This window comes from Siphateles boraxobius, unplaced genomic scaffold, assembly GCF_051911475.1.
Source record: "Siphateles boraxobius isolate OS27281-9 unplaced genomic scaffold, OSU_SipBor_1 7, whole genome shotgun sequence".
In the NCBI taxonomy this organism is placed as follows: Eukaryota; Metazoa; Chordata; class Actinopteri; order Cypriniformes; family Leuciscidae; genus Siphateles; species Siphateles boraxobius.
The window spans coordinates 33,973,851-33,993,177 of record NW_027509197.1 but is presented as its reverse complement, the minus strand read 5'-3'; the positions used below and the strand labels follow the sequence as shown (position 1 = coordinate 33,993,177).

The window sequence follows — 19,327 nt, the reverse complement described above, 5'->3', positions numbered from 1 at the left end:
ACCTCTATATGTGTCCATTATGCTTAGATCACATATAAGTCATGTAATTGTTATAACTATTAGATGTTTGAATGAAAGTGTGTCTTGTTTCCTATCAGTGCGATCGTAAGTCCACAATTATGAAGATGGCTTGATTGAAATCTGAGTTAAATGTTTTGCATTCTTATAATAGAAATCATGTCTAAACTGTACCCTCTGTACTCTTTGGTAGAGCTGGAGAGTAAAGAGATGACTGATAACCCATGATTTACGATGAGAGGTGAAGAAAATGCCGCCTCTCAAATAAAGACAGTGCCTAATTGGTCAGAACTCATCCAGGAGGCTGGACAAACATTTGAGTTTAAAACCTTAGGACCCGGACAAAGCCTGAGAGTTTCGATGAAGAAGATTCAATGCATTAGAGAAGATTTACAGAAGTCATGGAGAAGCCATGACGGAGTAAGCAGACAGACGAGTAACCATGTGGAAGAGCAGACAAAAGAACCCAAATCAAGATCAGAAGAACATGGGTTAAATAGCTTCATTCAAGCCATCTAACTACTCGTCTCACTTTTCTATCTTTTTCTTAGTTTTCTTTTCTTTTCTGTTGAGAATCTCGGTTCTAAGAGGCCTCTCTGCATGAAACTGACGGACACAGCGAGTGCGCCCCATGCCTGAGCCTTGCCTACGCAGAGACTGCACTCAACAATGACAGCTGCCCGCACTGCGAGAGCCTGCCCATCTCCATCCTGCACTCGCGGCTATCTCTCCTCTTGGACGGCGACCCCGCCCCTCACGCTCCCGCGCTTCCTTCCCTCCTTGAGGCTCGACTGAAAAAGTGACGAGGCCATAGGATGCCTGTACCCAGCGAGCCCACGCCGGCCCAGTCCCCGCGTGCCTCGCTCTCTCCTCGCGAGACCCCCTCACCGGTGCTTTTCTCGCAAACGGATCTATGCCCCTCCTCCCAAGTGGCAGGACTCGTTTCATTTGGTGCATCTGAGGAAGATGCCGACGACAGCCTGTCTCTGGTTGCATCTGAGGGAGAAGATTGGCTGGACTTAACAGTTGACCACGCCCCTCAATCCCAAGCCAGCGAAGGCGGCGTTAGAGCAGGTGGGGATGCTGAACTTATTCGCTCCCTCACGAAAGCTGTCAAAGGCCTCGACATCGAGTGGTCTCCCCCTAAGAGGGTGGTTTCTGCAGGGGCGTCAGCAGACCCCTCGTCAAAGACCAGCTGACCAAATCATGGCGCGCCCCTTACTTGCCTCGCTTAAAGACTTCAGCCTCCTGAATGCTCTCAACATTGACGGTGCTGAGGAGAAGGGCTACAACATGTTGCCCCCCTAGAGGAAGCTGTTGCCACGCATCTCTGCCCGCCCACCTCTGCCCGCCCACCTCTAGCGGATGGAGAACCAAGGCAGTCCACCCATCCAAGCCCTACAGAACGATATCTGCTTTCGCCGGTCGCGCTTACACCGCCAGGCTTTATCGACTTTGCACACTATGGCAACCCTGAGGCCTTTGGGGACTTGCGCAACCCCACTGACTTGGGCCTGTGCGCCACCAAAACCACCGGCCAGGCGATCAGCAAAGGTATGGCCAGTCGGGCTGTGCTGGTGCGCCACCTCTGGCTGAGCCTTACGGAGATCAAGGACTCGGACATAACTGCTTTCCTTAATGCCCCAATCTCCGACACCGGGCTCTTCGGCCCAGCGGTGAAGGGATTCTCCGAGCGCTTCACTGAGGCGCAGAAATCGGCAGATTTCAGGCCTGGCAGGCCATCCCCGGGCTATCAGACTGGGTAATGAAAACAATACAGTGAGGCTACTCGCTCTAGTTCGCTCACAGACCCCCGCTCTTTCTCGCAGTAGTCGAGACATCGGTGGGAAGCAACGCAGCTCGCGTCCTTCGCACCGAAGTGTCAAACCTACTAATAAAAGGAGCTGTCGAGACTGTTTCCACATCATTAAGCAAGTCGGGCTTTTACAGTCGCTACTTCCTCGTTCCGAAGAAGGACGGCAGCCTCAGACCAATTCTAGATCTCAGACACCTGAACAAGGCCCTTATGAAACGGCCATTCAGAATGCTTACAACCAAACAAATCCTAGAGCAAATTCGCCTAGGGGATTGGTTCTTCTCAGTGGATCTGAAAGATGCTTACTTTCATATCCAAATAGCCCACCACAACAGGCCATTCTTGAGATTCGCCTTCGAGGGGTGGGCTTATCAATATACAGTCCTACCGTTCGGTCTGTCTCTGGCACCCCCGTACATTCACAAAATGCATGGATGCTGCGCTTATTCCTCTGAGACAACGGGGAATGCGTATCCTGAACTACCTCGACGATTGGCTTGTCCTAGCCCAATCGGAGAGCGAGTTGCTAACCCACAGATCCTGGCTCCTCAGCCATCGAGAATGCCTGGGTCTCAGGATCAATCTTGCAAAGAGCACGCTGTTTCCCAGCCAGCATACAGTCTTCCTGGGAACAGTTATAGACTTGAGACAAATAAAAGCGTGGCTCTCGCAAGACCGCACTTACTATGCAAGAGCTAGCGATGTCATTCAAAGCGGGCTCTCACAGGCCATCTTAGAGATCATCTTAGAGTCTGTCTTAGAGACTGAAAACAAAATTAGTTAAGTATGAAACAACCTATCAGATTGCATTTTTTGCAGATACTATCATAATGTCAAGGAAAAACAATGGAGAATTTTTACATTTTTCAGAGCTGACATCGTGCTCATGCAAGATAATAGAAGTTCATAACAAAGCACAGAGGATGTCAATTGAATTAACTCACATTTGAGATTAGTAGCCTCATTTAGCTAGTGGAAAAATCACCTATAAGAGCAAATATGTTATTCTGTATAGTTGGAATGTAGGACTGTATAGCCTGCATCGTAATATTTTATTCTGTATAGTTGGAATGTAGGACTGTATAGCCTGCATGGTATGGCTTTGAATGCTTAAGATCATTTTTGGTTATGAAACCTGCATGAAATTTCTTTGTAACACAAAACAGCTGCCCGTCTTCTTGAAAGGGGGCACACACAATATATAACCTTAGATAATGCATAAAAATATGCTGTTTTTTTATGAAATGTATTACTGGTAAATAATAACATATGCAAAATACACATTTTGGTTTCAGTAAGATTTAGTTTTTTGAAAGAAATTAATGCTTTTTTCAGAGAGGATGTGTTAAACTATATATAGTCAAAACTAACAGTAAAGACATTTATAATGTTAAAAAAAATTAAAAGATTTTTATCTTAAAAAATTATGTTCTTTTGAACTTTATATTCATCAAAGAATTCAGAAAAGGTGTATCATGGTTATTATTGCTACTAATAATAAGAAATGTTTCTTAAACAGCAAATCAGCATATTAGAATCATTTTTAAAGGACCATGTGACACTGAAGACTGGAGTAATGATGCTGCATTCCAAAATAATAATATTCACAATATTACTGTAATTTTGATCAAATAAATGCTGCCTTGGTCAGCAGAATTGATATCTTTCAAAAGCATAAAAAATCTTACAGACCCCAAACTTTTGAACGGTAGTGTATTAATATAAATATTAAAAATAGCAACTGTGGAATGCAGTTGATGAATACAAACATTCATTTTACCTTAAAGCCAGACCGTGCAGAATATATGAGCCGAAGAGTAGATTTTTACTCTCATAAATTATGCACACTTGTTGCCTGAAACCACTGTGAATTAGCCTATTAGGCCTCTGTATCTTTTACATTTTAAATCAACACGGTCTTTGCCAGAAGTGATTATATGTTGAGGTCCTTTGAGCTTTTTATACGTATAAGAATCTAGGTTGGGCTAATTTGTCCTATGAGACTTGGATGCAATCTGTATCACATGACTCGTCACTAATAAGGTTTGCATACCAGAATCAGTCCTCTATAATCTGTGTTTTGAGAACAAACAGTATGGTATCTGGTGTCTGTCACTATGGAATAAGTCAGCACAGATTTCAGAGGAAATCTTGGCCCATAGTTCCTCATCATTTAGGAAGTTAATGAAAAATATGTCAGTCATAGCAGTCATATTTACCCATTGGCACATATTATGTATCCCTCTTCCAGGACATTTAGCTTTCAAACCATTGACCTCACGAACACGTCCCCTGACATCTCTCTTGTTTTTAAAAGAAAATTAGGCAAGGTTTTTTTTTTTTTTTTTTTTAAGAACAGAGAACAATGCATACTAAAGCAATTTGATAAATGGCAATTATTGTGTTACTGCTCATCATATTAATACGCTGACTGATTAGTTTACCTTTCATGTGAAATAAGGTCAAATAAATCTGGCACGGTGACTCATTCATTTACCAGATTAATCCATCAGTTTATAATTTGATGACAAGATGTTTTTATAAGAGTAAATCAGTTGAAATAAGCCTCTGTTTTTTAACGTTTTATCACAAAATGTTGTTTGCAGTCTGTATTTTCAGGTACATTATGAGTAGACTGAGAGGGACACTTGTAGAGTAATGAATGGAAGAAAAAATGCAACACTCTCGCCTGTCAGTTAAAAGAGCCAATAGCCTGTTAGAGCCAATAGAGAAATACAATTGCAAATGGTGACACCAACATCCTGCTACTCTGAATAGTAACTTGTTTCTGAGGTTTTTCCTTTCTACTGAGATACCTTCATCTGGTTGTTTTTTTAAAATGGTATATAAGTGTCCTTTACTGCCTATTATATCCCACAATTCTTTGTGTGTGGTTCAGTGGTTGGTTGAAGTATATAAATGCTTTCAGAAGGAGCTGTTGAAAGGAGCAAATACTATATATTTGCTCGGTTATCTCTAAAGCTCACTTGCATTTGTTCTGGATGATTTGACTTGATGTTTTGGTGCCTTTGGAAGCCGGTCGGATGAGCTCTGCTGGTGGTGGGTGTAATGGAAGCATGTTTACACAGTGAAAATGAAACAAGTTGAATTTCCTGAATTTATGTAGTTTAGGTGTTGTTATTGTTCAAGCGACTGTAGCGGTGTCTACCACCATGACCTTGGACTTGTTCATAAGTTGAATAGGGGAGTGTTAAATTCACTGAACATTGTGAACACAGATGAAAGTATTGATAAACCAGAGATTAGACCAGGCCGATTATTGGACTGATAACCATGCCTGCTTAACCAATTATCAGAAGTCTGATCCCCTTGTATTAATTCCCAAATCTATCACCATCCTTTTTCTGTTTTCAAATATTTTTGAGTTAATTTTGGGTAAATATTGTGTAAAATGATTTGTCCATAAACTATGTGGACACTTAGCTCACACTTAAAAATGTCATTGCATTAAATAATAAACATAAATCTAAATGGCAGCCATTTTTAATCCACTAAAAATATCAAGGCTAATTTTAGTGGGTGTGCTATTTTCCTTAAAAATGCCACTTGGTTGGAATTTTTTCATTATTTTTTTTTTTCATGCAAGCCCATTTTTATCTCTGGCATAAGTGTCCAAATACTATTTGGAGCAACTGTAGATCAGTATTATATCAGGTAACCTGTGATGTCACACGGGCAATACATTTGCATATGCCTGCCTCCAGAGCAAGACATCAACAATTAGTTATACATTGTCGCACCATAGGCCCCGCCCACTGGCATTCAGTCACTTAACAGCTGACATTTGCTTACATTGGATGCGAGTGTCATGTCAAATGTAAATAGATCCCATTATAATCAATGATGCTGTCTACACTGGATACTGTATACAGTTCAGTTTCTAAAATGCTCCACTCACTTGAGTCTGTCAACAGGACAACGGAAAAAAGTTTGCTTTGACACATCCATTTTGAACAGCTCATTAGTCCCTGTACAGACTTCAGAAGGATCCCAACGTTGGAAACAAGTGGATGTTTTTTTTTTTAATGGTGTACCGCATCACGTCAGAGGAGTATATGTTTGTTAGGAGCATTTTGTTTTGTCAGCAAGGCACAGTGTAATGGAGAGTTCACAAAAAAAAAAAAAAAGTTGACCGATGAAGTAGCCAACTGTATTGAATCTGACAGCAGCTGCATCACACACCGTAAGTAAATATGATTTCAATGCTTTGTCTGTAAATTATGTTTTTTATATAAATTATGTTTTCAAAACACTGGGCGTTGATATTGTTTCCTATGTAGTGACGTTAGCCAATCATAACAGTGGCCATTTACTGACAAGCCTTAAAGGAGCCTTAAAGGGTCAGAATGAAAGTCAAAAATAATTGTTTTTCCGCATATATATTTGTTTAGGGGGTTTTATTGTGCAAAAAACCTTATTAACATTATAAATTAACCTCAAGGGGAAAAAATCCATTTCATGACCCCTTTAATGGCACCAAATTGACACGTTTAACTGACAGCCTTGCTTTTTTAGTCCAATTTCTTGAACATCAGGTAAAGTCATCCACATCCCCGAAGGGCTGGGATTTATATCGCTTGTGGAGGGAGATAGGGAGATGGGGAGATGTTTAACTGAGATAGTCTTAGCCAGTAAATCAATGCCCTCCGTGCTGCCAAAACACAACTAGACTGATGTTACTTGCATTTAGAGCTTCAGCTTAACTGCTTCAAATGGGAACCCAAGAGGTTAGTTTACAACCTAGTGTAAACCAACCTGTCCTGCAGGCATTAAGATGTGGCTTCAGTACTTGGAGGACTGGAGAAACTGAGGCTTGTGAAAAATGGGATGTTTGTTTAATAAGAGCTCTGCTTGACTCTAAAAATTGCTCACCGCAGATCACTGCAGACTGCTTGTGTCAACCTGGGTTTAGCACGTCACCAGAGGGCCTAAAGTCCTCTTGTCAAATCCATGCACGCACAATCTTTGGGGATTGTGGTTCTCTTGTAGCAACTGCAAGATGTATGTGGTTCTCAAACTTTTTTGGTCACGTCTGGTGGACACTACATTTACTTGAGTACTGTACTTAAGTACAGTTTTTGAGTATCTGTACTTTAATTGAGTATTAGTTTTTCTAGAAACATTTTACTTTAACTTCACTTCATTAGAAAGACAAATATCGCACTATTTACTCCACTACATTTCTGTCAAGGTCCTTGAGTAGAAAGTAGTAACCTCAGTCAGGGTATCATTTTTTCATCTCTAAAACATGATTGTTTTTTTCGCAGGTGACAGACAGCCTATCAGTAATCACTCTTGTAGGGTCACTTGTCTTGAAGTCTGGCGATTTCCCATAATTTTCTTTGAACACTTATCAACTGGTGGCAAAATGGACGAAGACAGATCCTCGGCGCAGTGCGCGCATCCATGGCAAATAGATCTTTCTGTTTTGCTGTTTGTTCAAGCAGTATTGCTGTTGGGCAGTTATACAGCTATGGTTGTGTAGCTGGCTTTTAAATCAGGTTGGATTTTTGTAGACCAATTGATTCAAATGTGCGTGAATGGATACACATATATGTGCACTTTTTTGTTGGGGTGGTAGGATTGTTCAACAATTTTTTTTTTTGTCAATTCAGTTGTTTCATTTCTATAGGTTTTATACCATTCAAGAGCTCTTAATTCCATAGATACTACTACTGGTAGGTGTATTCACTAGGTTGTTTCAGAGGCATGATGAACTAAGTATTACATACAACAATGCAACAATTATAAAACAATGCATTGATATTTACTTTTTACTTTTGATACTTAAGTAAAATACAGAAGTACTCATTTTTAAAAAAAACTTAACTCGTCTTTACAGCTTTTACTTGTAACGGTGTAATATCTTACCAGTAGTATCTGTACTTTTACTCAAGTAAGGAAGTTTGAAGGAAGTTTGAAGGAAGTACTTTGTCCACCTCTGCGCCCCCTTTAAACCATTAAAAAATCTGGCATCCCTTCACTACTACCACCTCTAACTACCAAGTAGTTTCACTAAAATTTAAAAAATGGAAAGATTTATAAATTGAAAAATGTGCAATGAAAACCCCCTTTAAAAGTTTCACTGTGTAATGTCGTTGAATCATTGAAATATATATCAGTAAGAGAGAATATATTTCAGTGATGATTTGGATGAACAATATATAATCAGTGCTGCAATGAGCTCTTTCAACAGTGCCTAACAAGCTCAGCTTCATGTAGCCTACGTCATCTTACGCTGAAGTCTATGGCAAGCAACTTCTATGTCTGGTTTGTTCAGACGATGACAATAAGTCAACGGTCTGAAGAAGAATGATTCAGTGAAATTGGCATTCAGTGCCGCTTTATAAAGGCAGAGCGCCAACTGCTCTTGAGCGCTGTTGCGATGGCTGTTTTCTTTTTCTTTTTTAAATACATTTTATTCTGCTGATCTCCTGCGCCCCCCAGCAGTACCTGAGCTACGCCTCACACTTTGAGAACCACTGATTTAAATGATATTTTATTTTATCAAGTTTAAATCTGCAAATGAATTCACAAATAAAGAGCAAAAAAAAGTCTAAAAAAATGGTAGTGGTAGGCTAGTAGAATTAGTAGTATATACAATAATTAATATAATAATAATGTGTTAATATAGATATGAGTGACTGATGTATGAATGTAATTTTCATGTAAAGAGAACTTGAGGTTTGGTAAACTAAAGATTAAATAATAAAAAATAATAATATATAATTATATCATGACTGATGAATGGATGTTGTAATTTATTTTGTAAATATTGAGTTTTGGTAAACTAAATATTGAAACAATAATTATTATTATTATCATTAGTAGTAGAAGTAGTATTTATTATTATTATTTTACAATATAGATATTTTAGTGATTAAATTTATATTTTGGTGTGGTTGGTTGATTTATGTTCTGTTCATTTACTCAGAAACGTTTTGTCACAAAGCCATTTGTATGCTATTAATGAGCCATCATTCAAGTGCATGACTCGGTCAGTATTACATTTACCAGTATCTCTGGATACTGGAGTAAGCTGTTGTACTTACTTATTGTACTTTGTTGTGCCCAGGAGTGATTCAAAAAACATTAACTTTCTTTTATTCCATGTGCTCTAAAATTGTTTTATAAATAACTTACAGGTTTTATTGTATGAAGCCTGATGTATTTCAGGTTTTTCTGTACGTCTGTTTTACCCCAGCTGTTTGTTTTTTTAATTTTTTTTATTAGGTACATAAGGTTGTCTTGAGTATGTGTTATGTTTGATATACGTTTCAGGGTTTTGTTCTTCAATATCCTGGCTTGTCAAACTCTAAATAAAACTAAACTAAACTAAAAAATCTCTAGGTCAATTTAAAAAATGGACAGACGCATGATGACAGTTCACCTTTCTCCAAGTCTTCGCCTGATGTGTTCACAATCTATTAATACATTTAGTAAGCAGTGTTGGTGTCAAGGGAGGACAATTTGTGACAATATTTTCCCTGTTGCCTAGGGAACCAAAAAGTTAGCGGCGGGATATCTGTGAAATCAGAGAACACGTCCATTTATTTGTCCGAATAAATGGGGCGGGAAACTGCTTATGTCCGACGCACATTAAACATGCGATTTTTCGTACTTAAAAGGAACTGATTTGCGTCTCTGGACTCATCACACTCTCTTCCCCACCTCTCTAATTATTCTCAGGTCAGTGAGCGGTCCTATGGGTGCCATCTTTGTGGAGTGAGGAATTTAGAGCTGTCTGAGAGGCTAGTAGCATGTCCTTTCTTCCTTTCCATCGCGAGCCCTCGCCGGGTCCCTCGAGGGACCGTCAATGACGGCAGCAGCTCTGAGTTTTGGACGTTTGTGTGAATGGCACAGCAAGCTCATGGGAAAATGTTTGAGGTTGACCTTCCTCTTCACTTGTGTGACTGGGGCACGATGGCCTGCCGGCTACCAGTGCCAGCGTCTCACTGGGCCGCTCGTAGTGACCACGAGAAACATCCCCTTCGCTCTTTCTCCAGGGCATTCTCATGCACCCTTGGAAAACAAACTCTTCTTGAAAAGCTCAAAGCAAACTTCCAGGGTTTGTTTTGTTTTGCAATTTCTAATCTGACCTGGGTGGATACACTGTGAGCTATGAAAAGCCTGGATGGTTTTAGATTTGGAAAACAGGGACTCGGAAAATGGGTGGAGATGGGTCCCCGGGGGACTTTCGGACTGGGTTGACGGAGCAGCACGTTACTCAAGGGGAGTCTAAAAAGCACCAACCCAGCTTGCTTTAACATGTTTTTGCTTCTGGAGGCCTGCTTTAGAGGTAAAGCGGTGCGGGTTTATTTTATTCATTTCCAGACAGGCTTCTTTTAGATGCTTGTTTTTATTTCCATGCACTCTCAGTGGTCTGAAGACCCTCCCCAGTACACTGTGTCAGGGGCCATGGCAAAGTCTCCAAAAATACAGTCAGTTTAAGTGCCTGTGCTCTGAAACCACTCGACAGGATGGTGTCTGTCAATCAGTCATACTTCATCTCGTGTTTTTCAGCTGAGTTTGCAGTCTCACAGCTCTATGGAATGCTTGATTCTAATTGGTCGATTGTATTGTTCTGTCAGATATTTCTGTTTAATTATCACTAAACCAGAGAAGATGGGACATGTGCCATATGAGCCTTGTAAGCCATGGCGTCATTGAACCACTTTAAGGTATTTACAATGGTCAGTACCCGTTTACCATAAATTTGATAAATTGTCAGAAACTTCTTTTACAGAACAGCTATTTTATTGGTAGCAGACTACATATCAATGTTATGTTAGTAATATTTAGATACTATTATAGTATTTATTAATTGTCCGAAACTTCTTTTACAGAACAGCTATTTTATTGGTAGCAGACTACATATCAATGTTATGTTAGTAATATTTAGATACTATTATAGTATTTACTACATATCAATGTTATGTTAGTAATATTTAGATACTATTATAGTATTTATTAATATTTTGATTTAGCTTGTATTTTTTATTTTTTTGCGTTCATTTTAATTTTAGTTTACATTTCAGTAATTTTATGCGCTTTTGTCAATTTCATTAGTTTTATGTTAGTTTAACATTACAAATTATTTTGTTATTAATTATAATTTATATTTTATTATTATATTAATTAACATTTCTGATAGTTTTAATTAGCAAAAACAACACTTCTTATAGCACTCTCCATAATGAATGTCATGTAAAATGTCACTTGAGTTTATTTGTGTCCTTAGCTGAAAAATGCATAAATTGCAAAGATTTCATGTATTGTAGCACAAGCTAATTTTCATCTCAGCTCCATAGAAAGTCTATTCATAAAACAAACACATAATTACACTATTAGTCATATTAATCTTTTTTTTAAATACCATAAAGTTAATTTATTAGTGACTACATTGTGTTAAAATATGTTGAAAATGAGCAGTCCTGTGGGGATTTTTGCAAATTTTCCGATAATGACCAGTGTTTTTATCATGTATAAGGGGGTTATACGCAGTGTGCATTGTGCCATAGTATACTTTTTTTTTTACAGTATTTCTGTAGTATATAGGTAAGCTATATACTTATATATTTTGCTAAATATGGTAAATATCTGCATGCAATGCCTGAATGACCTCAATGATCTACTACATTTGCTAAAATGTCCAATATGCAACAAAGCTCACTGCACTGAGTGCTGTATCCCATAATGCAATGCACTTAATTTGGCCTTCCAGTGTTATGAATGATTAACTCTTTCTTGGCTCACTTTCTGGACAAGTTTTTTTTTACATACTAAAAGTAGCCAATATAAAGTATATTTTGCACAGTATTCAGTAAGTAGTCCACTTGCATTCTAAAAGGTATGCTTTGAATGCACTGCACATTACTTTGGATAAAACTGGCTGGCACATATAATGTGTGCAAAATTTAGAGGAGAAATTACAGTACGCTGGCAGAGGTCATATATCATCTAAGCGAGCAGCGCATGGTTGCAGGTTCTGCACTCTTGCTGTCCTCAATGTTAAACACACTCTTACAGGCTTCATGTGAATGCTGATAAGCACAACAGCTGTTATGGGGGGACCAGAGGGAGGGTGATGCACTCAAGGCTCTGCATCACGTTACATTTCTGTCATATTAAATCTCATATACAGAAGGGTTAAAAAGTTTGACACCACAGATTTGCTGCTGTGGTTGTTGTTGTTCCTTTCTTCCATTGAAGCTCAAGATGTTTTTTGGAACTCAAATAATGCCGGATCACATGATCATCATGCTTTGTTCATGTCAGCATCAGTGCTGCTGTCATTAAAACAAGAGTGTCTGAATGCTAAGGGAATACTGTATACTAATACTAATACTGTTTACTAACAGCTTGTGCCAGCACAAGCCCTCTTTTGCCATTAAAAACTATACTCTCAGGATTTACTAAAGATACGGAGTGAAAAATTAGCACTGAAAAGTTGTTGACAGGGTTATTTTTGCATATGCATTTGTAGGAGTTTCCCTTTCAGACGCAAAGTTTATGGGAGTAGATATTTGCGCTAGTTCATTTACTGGTATTTACGGGAAAAAAAACGAGAAAAAAAAGTCACAAAAACAATTATTTTGAATCAAAATGTCTTTAAAATCATGAGAAACATTTTATTGAAGTGAGGTGTGTTAGATGAAAACAGTGTTTAGATGGAATGAAACTGTAAATCCCCTCCTGCTACAGTGCTGTGTGGTTATCATTGTTTGGATAAACCCTCTGGATCCGGCAGAACATATGTGATAATTTTACACACTGTGACATTCTTGGGTGGGTAGGTGTGTTTGGGAGTGATGCACAGTTACACACCCTTCTCCTCTCCATTTTATTACACTGCTGGGCATTTGGAAATGCGGTAAATTACCATCAGGGACGGAAGGAATGAGTATCCTCCACAATGTTTCCAAAGTCCTTATCATTCTCCTGCCCTTTTCCTCAGCCACTCTCCACAAGTCAGATGGAGTCCATCCCTCACACGCTTTCATGCACTCCAGGTAAAAATAGGCCCTGATAGGTTGACATGTCACTCCAGCGCTGTTCGCCCCCAGCTACTTTACCAGAACCAGATTCTGTCTTCACTTATATTCGATAAACCTGCTAGAAACATCTTTATTTACATTATACATGTTATTATTATTTTTGTAAATTCAAGCTTTTAATATTATTATAATTTCTCCTATCCCAGCATAATTGTCACGGTGTGGGCGTTGTGTTTTGTTCCTTGTTCTTGTCTGTCATGTGTTTCCCTGTCTGTACATGTTCAGCTGTTCCCCGTTCTGTTGATTAGTCTCCCCATGTGTTTCTGATTAGCCACGCCCCCTTGTTATCTTGTTTAGCTTGTTTGCCTGTGTATTTATACCCTTGTTCTTCAGTTGGTGTTTGTCGGTCGTTGTTTGATGTTCCTAGTTCTGTGTCCTGTGTGCCTTTTCTGAGTTTAGAGTTTTTTGGATTATTTGTCTGTTAGATAATTAAAGTGCTTGCATTTGGATTTGCTCTCTGCCTCATTCCTCCTGCCAGCGTTACAGATATGTCACGGTGTGGGCGTTTTGTTTTGTTTTGTTTTGTTTTTGTCTCAAGGGGCGTCGGGAGCCGCCCATGGGGGGGGGGGGGGGGGGCTATGTCACGGTGTGGGCGTTGTGTTTTGTTCCTTGTTCTTGTCTGTCATGTGTTTCCCTGTCTGTACATGTTCAGCTGTTCCCCGTTCTGTTGATTAGTCTCCCCATGTGTTTCTGATTAGCCACGCCCCCTTGTTATCTTGTTTAGCTTGTTTGCCTGTGTATTTATACCCTTGTTCTTCAGTTGGTGTTTGTCGGTCGTTGTTTGATGTTCCTAGTTCTGTGTCCTGTGTGCCTTTTCTGAGTTTAGAGTTTTTTGGATTACTTGTCTGTTAGATAATTAAAGTGCTTGCATTTGGATTCGCTCTCTGCTTCATTCCTCCTGCCAGCGTTACAATAATAGAGTGGTGCAGGGATGACCTTTTTTTTATAGGCCAAAACTCTCATTTTAGCACTTCCGGTTCCATCGTCCTGAAGTCAATGGGTTTTCTGAATGAGTTTTTGGTTGAATGCTTTAAATACTGTCAAGTTCAAGATATTTACATGTTTTATCCTATCATATACATCAGTAATAACATCTTGTGATTTTTTTTGATAAAGGGTGATTGCTATTAAGCGGCTAAATGGGTTAAGAGAGGTTGTCGGGGACATTAAACGTCATAACATCAAAAGGTGAACTCATCTACTCAATAGTCTGCTTTTACAGCCTTGTTGTGTGTAGAATTGTGCTCTTGGAAACTATGATAACTCGAACTTTCAGGGAAAATGTTTTTAACAAAGACTGAAAGAGTTGTCGGAAGCTTAGTGGTGTAACATTGAAGTCATGCAACCGATGTAGATCGTTTATAGCCTATATTTAGCTTTTGACTTCTGCAACTGTATTTATGCTTCAAAATTTATAAAAGTTGTGCTAATTTGTAAAGGTTATCACGATGAACAAAATGTGTAAGAATAATAAGCTTTTGTTGATCACAGAGCTTATTTTCTGCAGTAATCCGAAAGTAAATGGAAAAATCCTATCAGGTTTTTGTCGAGGAAACCAGAGCGATGCTAACTTACAGGTTGGCCTACAAATATAAGTCATCCCTGCACCACTCTATATCCATTTGATGGTTATTTTCCCAGGAAAATGTAAGCTTTATAGTTGTGGCGTTATCAAAACATTGCTGTTTGTTTAAAGTACTCAACCAATGGCGTTGGTTTGGGGCGGTGCTATCTTTTTGGTCGACCAATGGCAGATGGTGGAAGTTCTCGGGAAACCTAAGTCATTCATTTTGCAATTCAGTTTATTGTTTATTGTAGTTGATATGAAGATTAATATCCTGAGAAAAGATCCCAGTAATCTAAAATGTTCAAAAGATGCGTCATTTTTGCAAATCTTTACACAGTTAAAGACAACACCTGCAATCCAAATTCAGATATCTCAAAAATTTAATCAGATTCCTTTAAGAGCAAATTAAATAGTTATACTATCCACGTTAATTAATTAACCTAATATGTCAACAATAGTCTAATTTGTGTCTGTCGTTCTTAAGGATTTTTATAAGAAACATCTGAGAACTCATTTTGTCTCCTGAGCAATCAAAGAGACACCTCTGAATAATGTTTTCCTTTGGGCAGTAAAAACCTTTCTCTCGAAATGTACAGGTGGTAAAGTTTCTGTCATTATATCTTAGTTCTTTTGCTCCATCATAAAGCATTTCTTATCCCGGCTTTCAGTTTGAGGTGATGAAGTCCAGTAATTTGACAAAAGCATCATGCTAAAAGAGCCTCACTAGGAATATCAGGGTAATTCATTCTCTCCAGTCACATACTTGACAGACAAATTGCAATGAATGCAAGAATGACTAGCTTGGCTTTGAGAGCACTTTGCTGTGATGATTTGCCTCATTTTCACATCAGATGTTATTCTGATCCACCTCAGACTACAATCAGAGTCAGACATCATTCCAGATCCTATTGTGACAGGAATTGGAAATAGCTAAAAGATGATGTCAGGCCAGACTTCAGGAGAATACTCATCAAAACTGAAACAAACAACATGCTCTGTCTTCAGTGCTGTTTCTCAGTTTTTTATATATATATATATTTGCAGTAGTTTATTCTGTAATTGCAGTTTGTTTTCCTGCTGTTGTTTGTCTTTCATCCTGTAATGGCATATCCGTGGCAGGATGAAGTTTAGGCATACATGTTACCAGTTTGAGTTTAGGCGTACGTGTTATCTGTCAATAGCACGCTACGGAATGAGTGTTTATTCAAGTTGCTATGCTTGCTAGAGACCACTGTTATAAACAAAAGAGTGGCCCGGTGATTGAAAGCAGACATTAATCAGAAGACATTTGGCCATTTCGAGATATAACTGTGCCCACTTGTCCGATTAACAGAAGTGTTACTTATCCTTTTAGTGGAATACCCATAATAACTCAATGACAGACGTGCTTTACATAATTTGTCCTATATTCCAAGTCTTGTGCATATGTATGTATGTACTTTTTCAGATTTTCAATCAGACAGTTATTTTTTTCAAAGCCACAGATAACTGCCAAAGCATAAACCCTTGTTTTTGTGCAGTGAGTGATTGACAGGTGAGTGGGCGGTACTTCAGTCTTGTCTGGGAATCATCAGGATGGATTAGGTTTTACCTTACCAATGAAATACACATCCGAAATCGTGTTTCAGTCCCCATGAGGAAAACAGCTTATAAATCATACAGAATGATGTTTTTTGAAAATATAAAAATGCAGAAAGGTTTCTGTGATGGGTAGGTTCTGGGGTATGGGATGATTTTACAGTTTGTACTATTATGGAATGTCCCCATAAAACATGAAACGTGTGTGTGTGTGCGTGCATGCTTGCGTGCGTGTGTGTTATTTAATATTTTCTTTAGTAAATATTGTATAAAATAAGATTTTATTTTTATTTTATTAAAGGGATAGTTCTGTCAATATTTACCTGTATGATTCGATTGTATTAATATTTATTTCATTAAAATATTCGGTAGGTCGTTTTTATTATGGTGGTGTATTTATATTTATGTATTTTTTGTGCTTTCATCTTGTTGCAGTGTGTAAATCTTTCCAAGGCTATCATTTCTGAGGAGCGATAAGAGGGATATTGTTCAGAAAACAAGGAATGGGAGGCAGTGTGTGATTGGATTACATGGAATTCATTACTCTCAAATGTTAACTTTGTTTTTGACCTACATATTTACAGGGTTACCTCACAATAACTCTGCCAAGATATTTGCTTTGCTAATTCAAAATACAAAAAAAATCTTTTTGTGAGTGCCATGAAAGATTCACCGAGCGTAGCATTTTGGCAAATGAGATTTGATGATTAAGATGCTGATTAACTGTAATCCTTTATTTTATTTGTTTAATGATCTCTGTTTTCTTGTGGGTGTGGAATTGGCTGTGTCTGTTTCATTTATCCATTTTGTTTCTTTCATAAAACAGATTGTGTTTTCCCGTCATGGATATGTTTTAATTATCTTTGTTTGTGTGTGTGTGTGTGTGTGTGTGTGTGTGTGTGTGTGTGTGTGTGTGTGTGTGTGTGTGTGTGTGTGTGTGTGTGTGTGTGTGTGTGTGTGTGTGTGTGTGTGTGTGTGTGTGTGTGTGTGTGTGTGTGTGTGTGTGTGTGTGTGTGTGTGTGTGTGTGTGTGTGTGTGTGTGTGTGTGTGTGTGTGTGTAGGCTTTCAAAGAATAATTTATGCAAGAATGAAAATTTGAATCATCATTTACCAACCATGTCATTCCAAACACGTATGAATTTCTGTCAGAGCTGCTTTTTTTCCTTTACAATGGAAATAGACGATGATGTGGAGTTTGGAGTCAAACTCAGGAGAAAGTTATACAGGTCTATGAGGTTGAATAAATTATGTAAAAATGCAAACTATTCCTGTAACATATAGTGTAATGTCAAAGAATATCATCAGTGCTTTCAGATCAGATGTCGAATTTTCATGAATTGAAGCTCTGTCTGTTTTTTTCCTGCAGATTGAGATGTCTGGTGAAGCAGCTGGATAAGGGGGAGGTGAATGTCGTAGATCTGAGGAAAAACATTGAATATGCCGCATCGGTTCTAGAGGCCGTGTACATCGACGAAACTAGGTAAGTTAACATTTGCCTTTCACAGTCCCAGTATGGGGTTGAAATAAGCGACGCTCTTCAGTTCTTTAGACAACATATGCCATTTGAGATTGGTTTTAAACACCGGTGGCATGTGACAGCGGGCCACTTTGTAAATACAATTGAAATGCTCTACAGCTGCAGTACAGCATATGCCCGTAGCTATGTGTGTGTAGGTTATAAATAAGATAATCACTGCTCGATAAATTTTCTGTAGTCACTTTAATTTTGGCATATGAGTTCATTAAATCTTTTAATGAATTGAATGCCATTGTAAAGTGTTGCCATTACACACATATCAGTTTAGTCAAGTCAAGTCACCTTTATTTATATAGCGCTTTTACAATACAAATTGTTTCAAAGCAGCTTTACAGAGATAACAGGAAATTAAAGTTGTAATAGTATTGTTAAATTCAAAATTAAATGTTAAATGTCCCCAACTAAGCAAGCCAAAAGCCAATGGCGAATGAAGGCGAAAAAAAAGTCGACAGTGGCAAGGAACCAAAACTCCATCAGGTGACAGAATGGAGAAAAAAACCTTGGGAGAACCCAGGCTCAGTCGGGGGGCCAGTCCTCCTTCGGCCAACAAACGAACAGTGTATGATTATGATTTAGGCGGCATAATAGGTCAGAAGTCAGATTGGATCAGAACTTTCACAATATTTATCCAGTTCATCTGGTTAGGGGTCGGAGTCATCACGCCGGTATGGAGATGAGTTTGTTGAGGTGTCCATGAGGCCTTCACAGTGTTGATGAGGCTGGCACTTCAGGGATGCGTTGTCGTCGTGTCCATGTGATGGTCCTTCCTCAGATCTAGATATGGCCTGGATCCGGCGGTTTGCGGTAAACCTCGGGATAAACAGAGAGACTAATATTAGCGTAGACGCCATCCTTCTTATGATGTACAAAGTACATCAGGATTTATGGGAAGTGTTCCCGGTTCCGGCTGATCTAAACTATGCAGCCTAACATTGAATTATAGCAATCTATAATGTGTTATGTGTATGCTAAGCCAAAGAGATGTGTTTTTAGTCTAGATTTGAACTGACAGACTGTGTCTGCTTCCCGGACAATGTTAGGAAGATTGTTCCAAAGTTTTGGTGCCAAGTAGGAAAAGGATCTACCGCCAGCATTTGATTTTGATATTCTAGGTATTATCAACTGGACAGAATTTTGAGATCGCAATAAAAAAAAGTTTAGCTTCTACCAAGGCGATTTATAACACTAGAGATTTGTGAGTTTGGTAACACTTTAGTTTAGGGTCCAACACTATTAACTAGTTGCCTATTAGCATGCATGTTACTAGGATATTGGCTGTTTAGTAGAACTTACAGTATAAAACACATATTAATGCCTTATTCTGCATGACCATATTCTAAATCTCTCAATCCTACCCAGTAACTAAACTTAACTACTGAACTACTGAAACTGATCTACCTTTCTAACTATTCTGACTTTTCTAATGCCGTCAGCGTTTTCACAGGTTTGCATTTTTGAAGTTTGCGTTGGTCAACTTTAAAAAAAAAAAATTACTATTACTATTACTATTACTAACCTATTTCAAGGTTTGCGTTCTTGAGCCACCAGGAGCGTGTCTTTAGCTGGACAATAACTTTATTCTAGAGCTGCTGTAAAGCCGAAACAATCTCTATTACTTTAATTTCCTATTATCACCGTAAAGCTGCTTTGAAACAATTTATATTGTTATAAGCGCTATATAAATTAAGGTGACTTGACCTGACGTGACTATTAATAAGCAGTAATTAGGAATG

General features: G+C 38.6%; 1 protein-coding gene across 6 annotated transcripts in view; it reads left to right on the top strand.

The window, feature by feature from the left end:
- Positions 1-19,327, top strand: part of pde1a (phosphodiesterase 1A, calmodulin-dependent) — a 112,290-nt gene that overhangs the window by 73,888 nt on the left and 19,075 nt on the right. For 5 of the 6 annotated variants that reach the window (XM_077215964.1, XM_077215970.1, XM_077215965.1 and 2 more), the window contains one exon: positions 17,424-17,537. In XM_077215964.1, the coding sequence (XP_077072079.1) occupies positions 17,424-17,537 (114 nt within the window). Of the gene's footprint in view, positions 1-17,158; positions 17,284-17,423; positions 17,538-19,327 lie in introns of those variants that run through there. The other variant, XM_077215968.1, reaches the window with a different exon arrangement.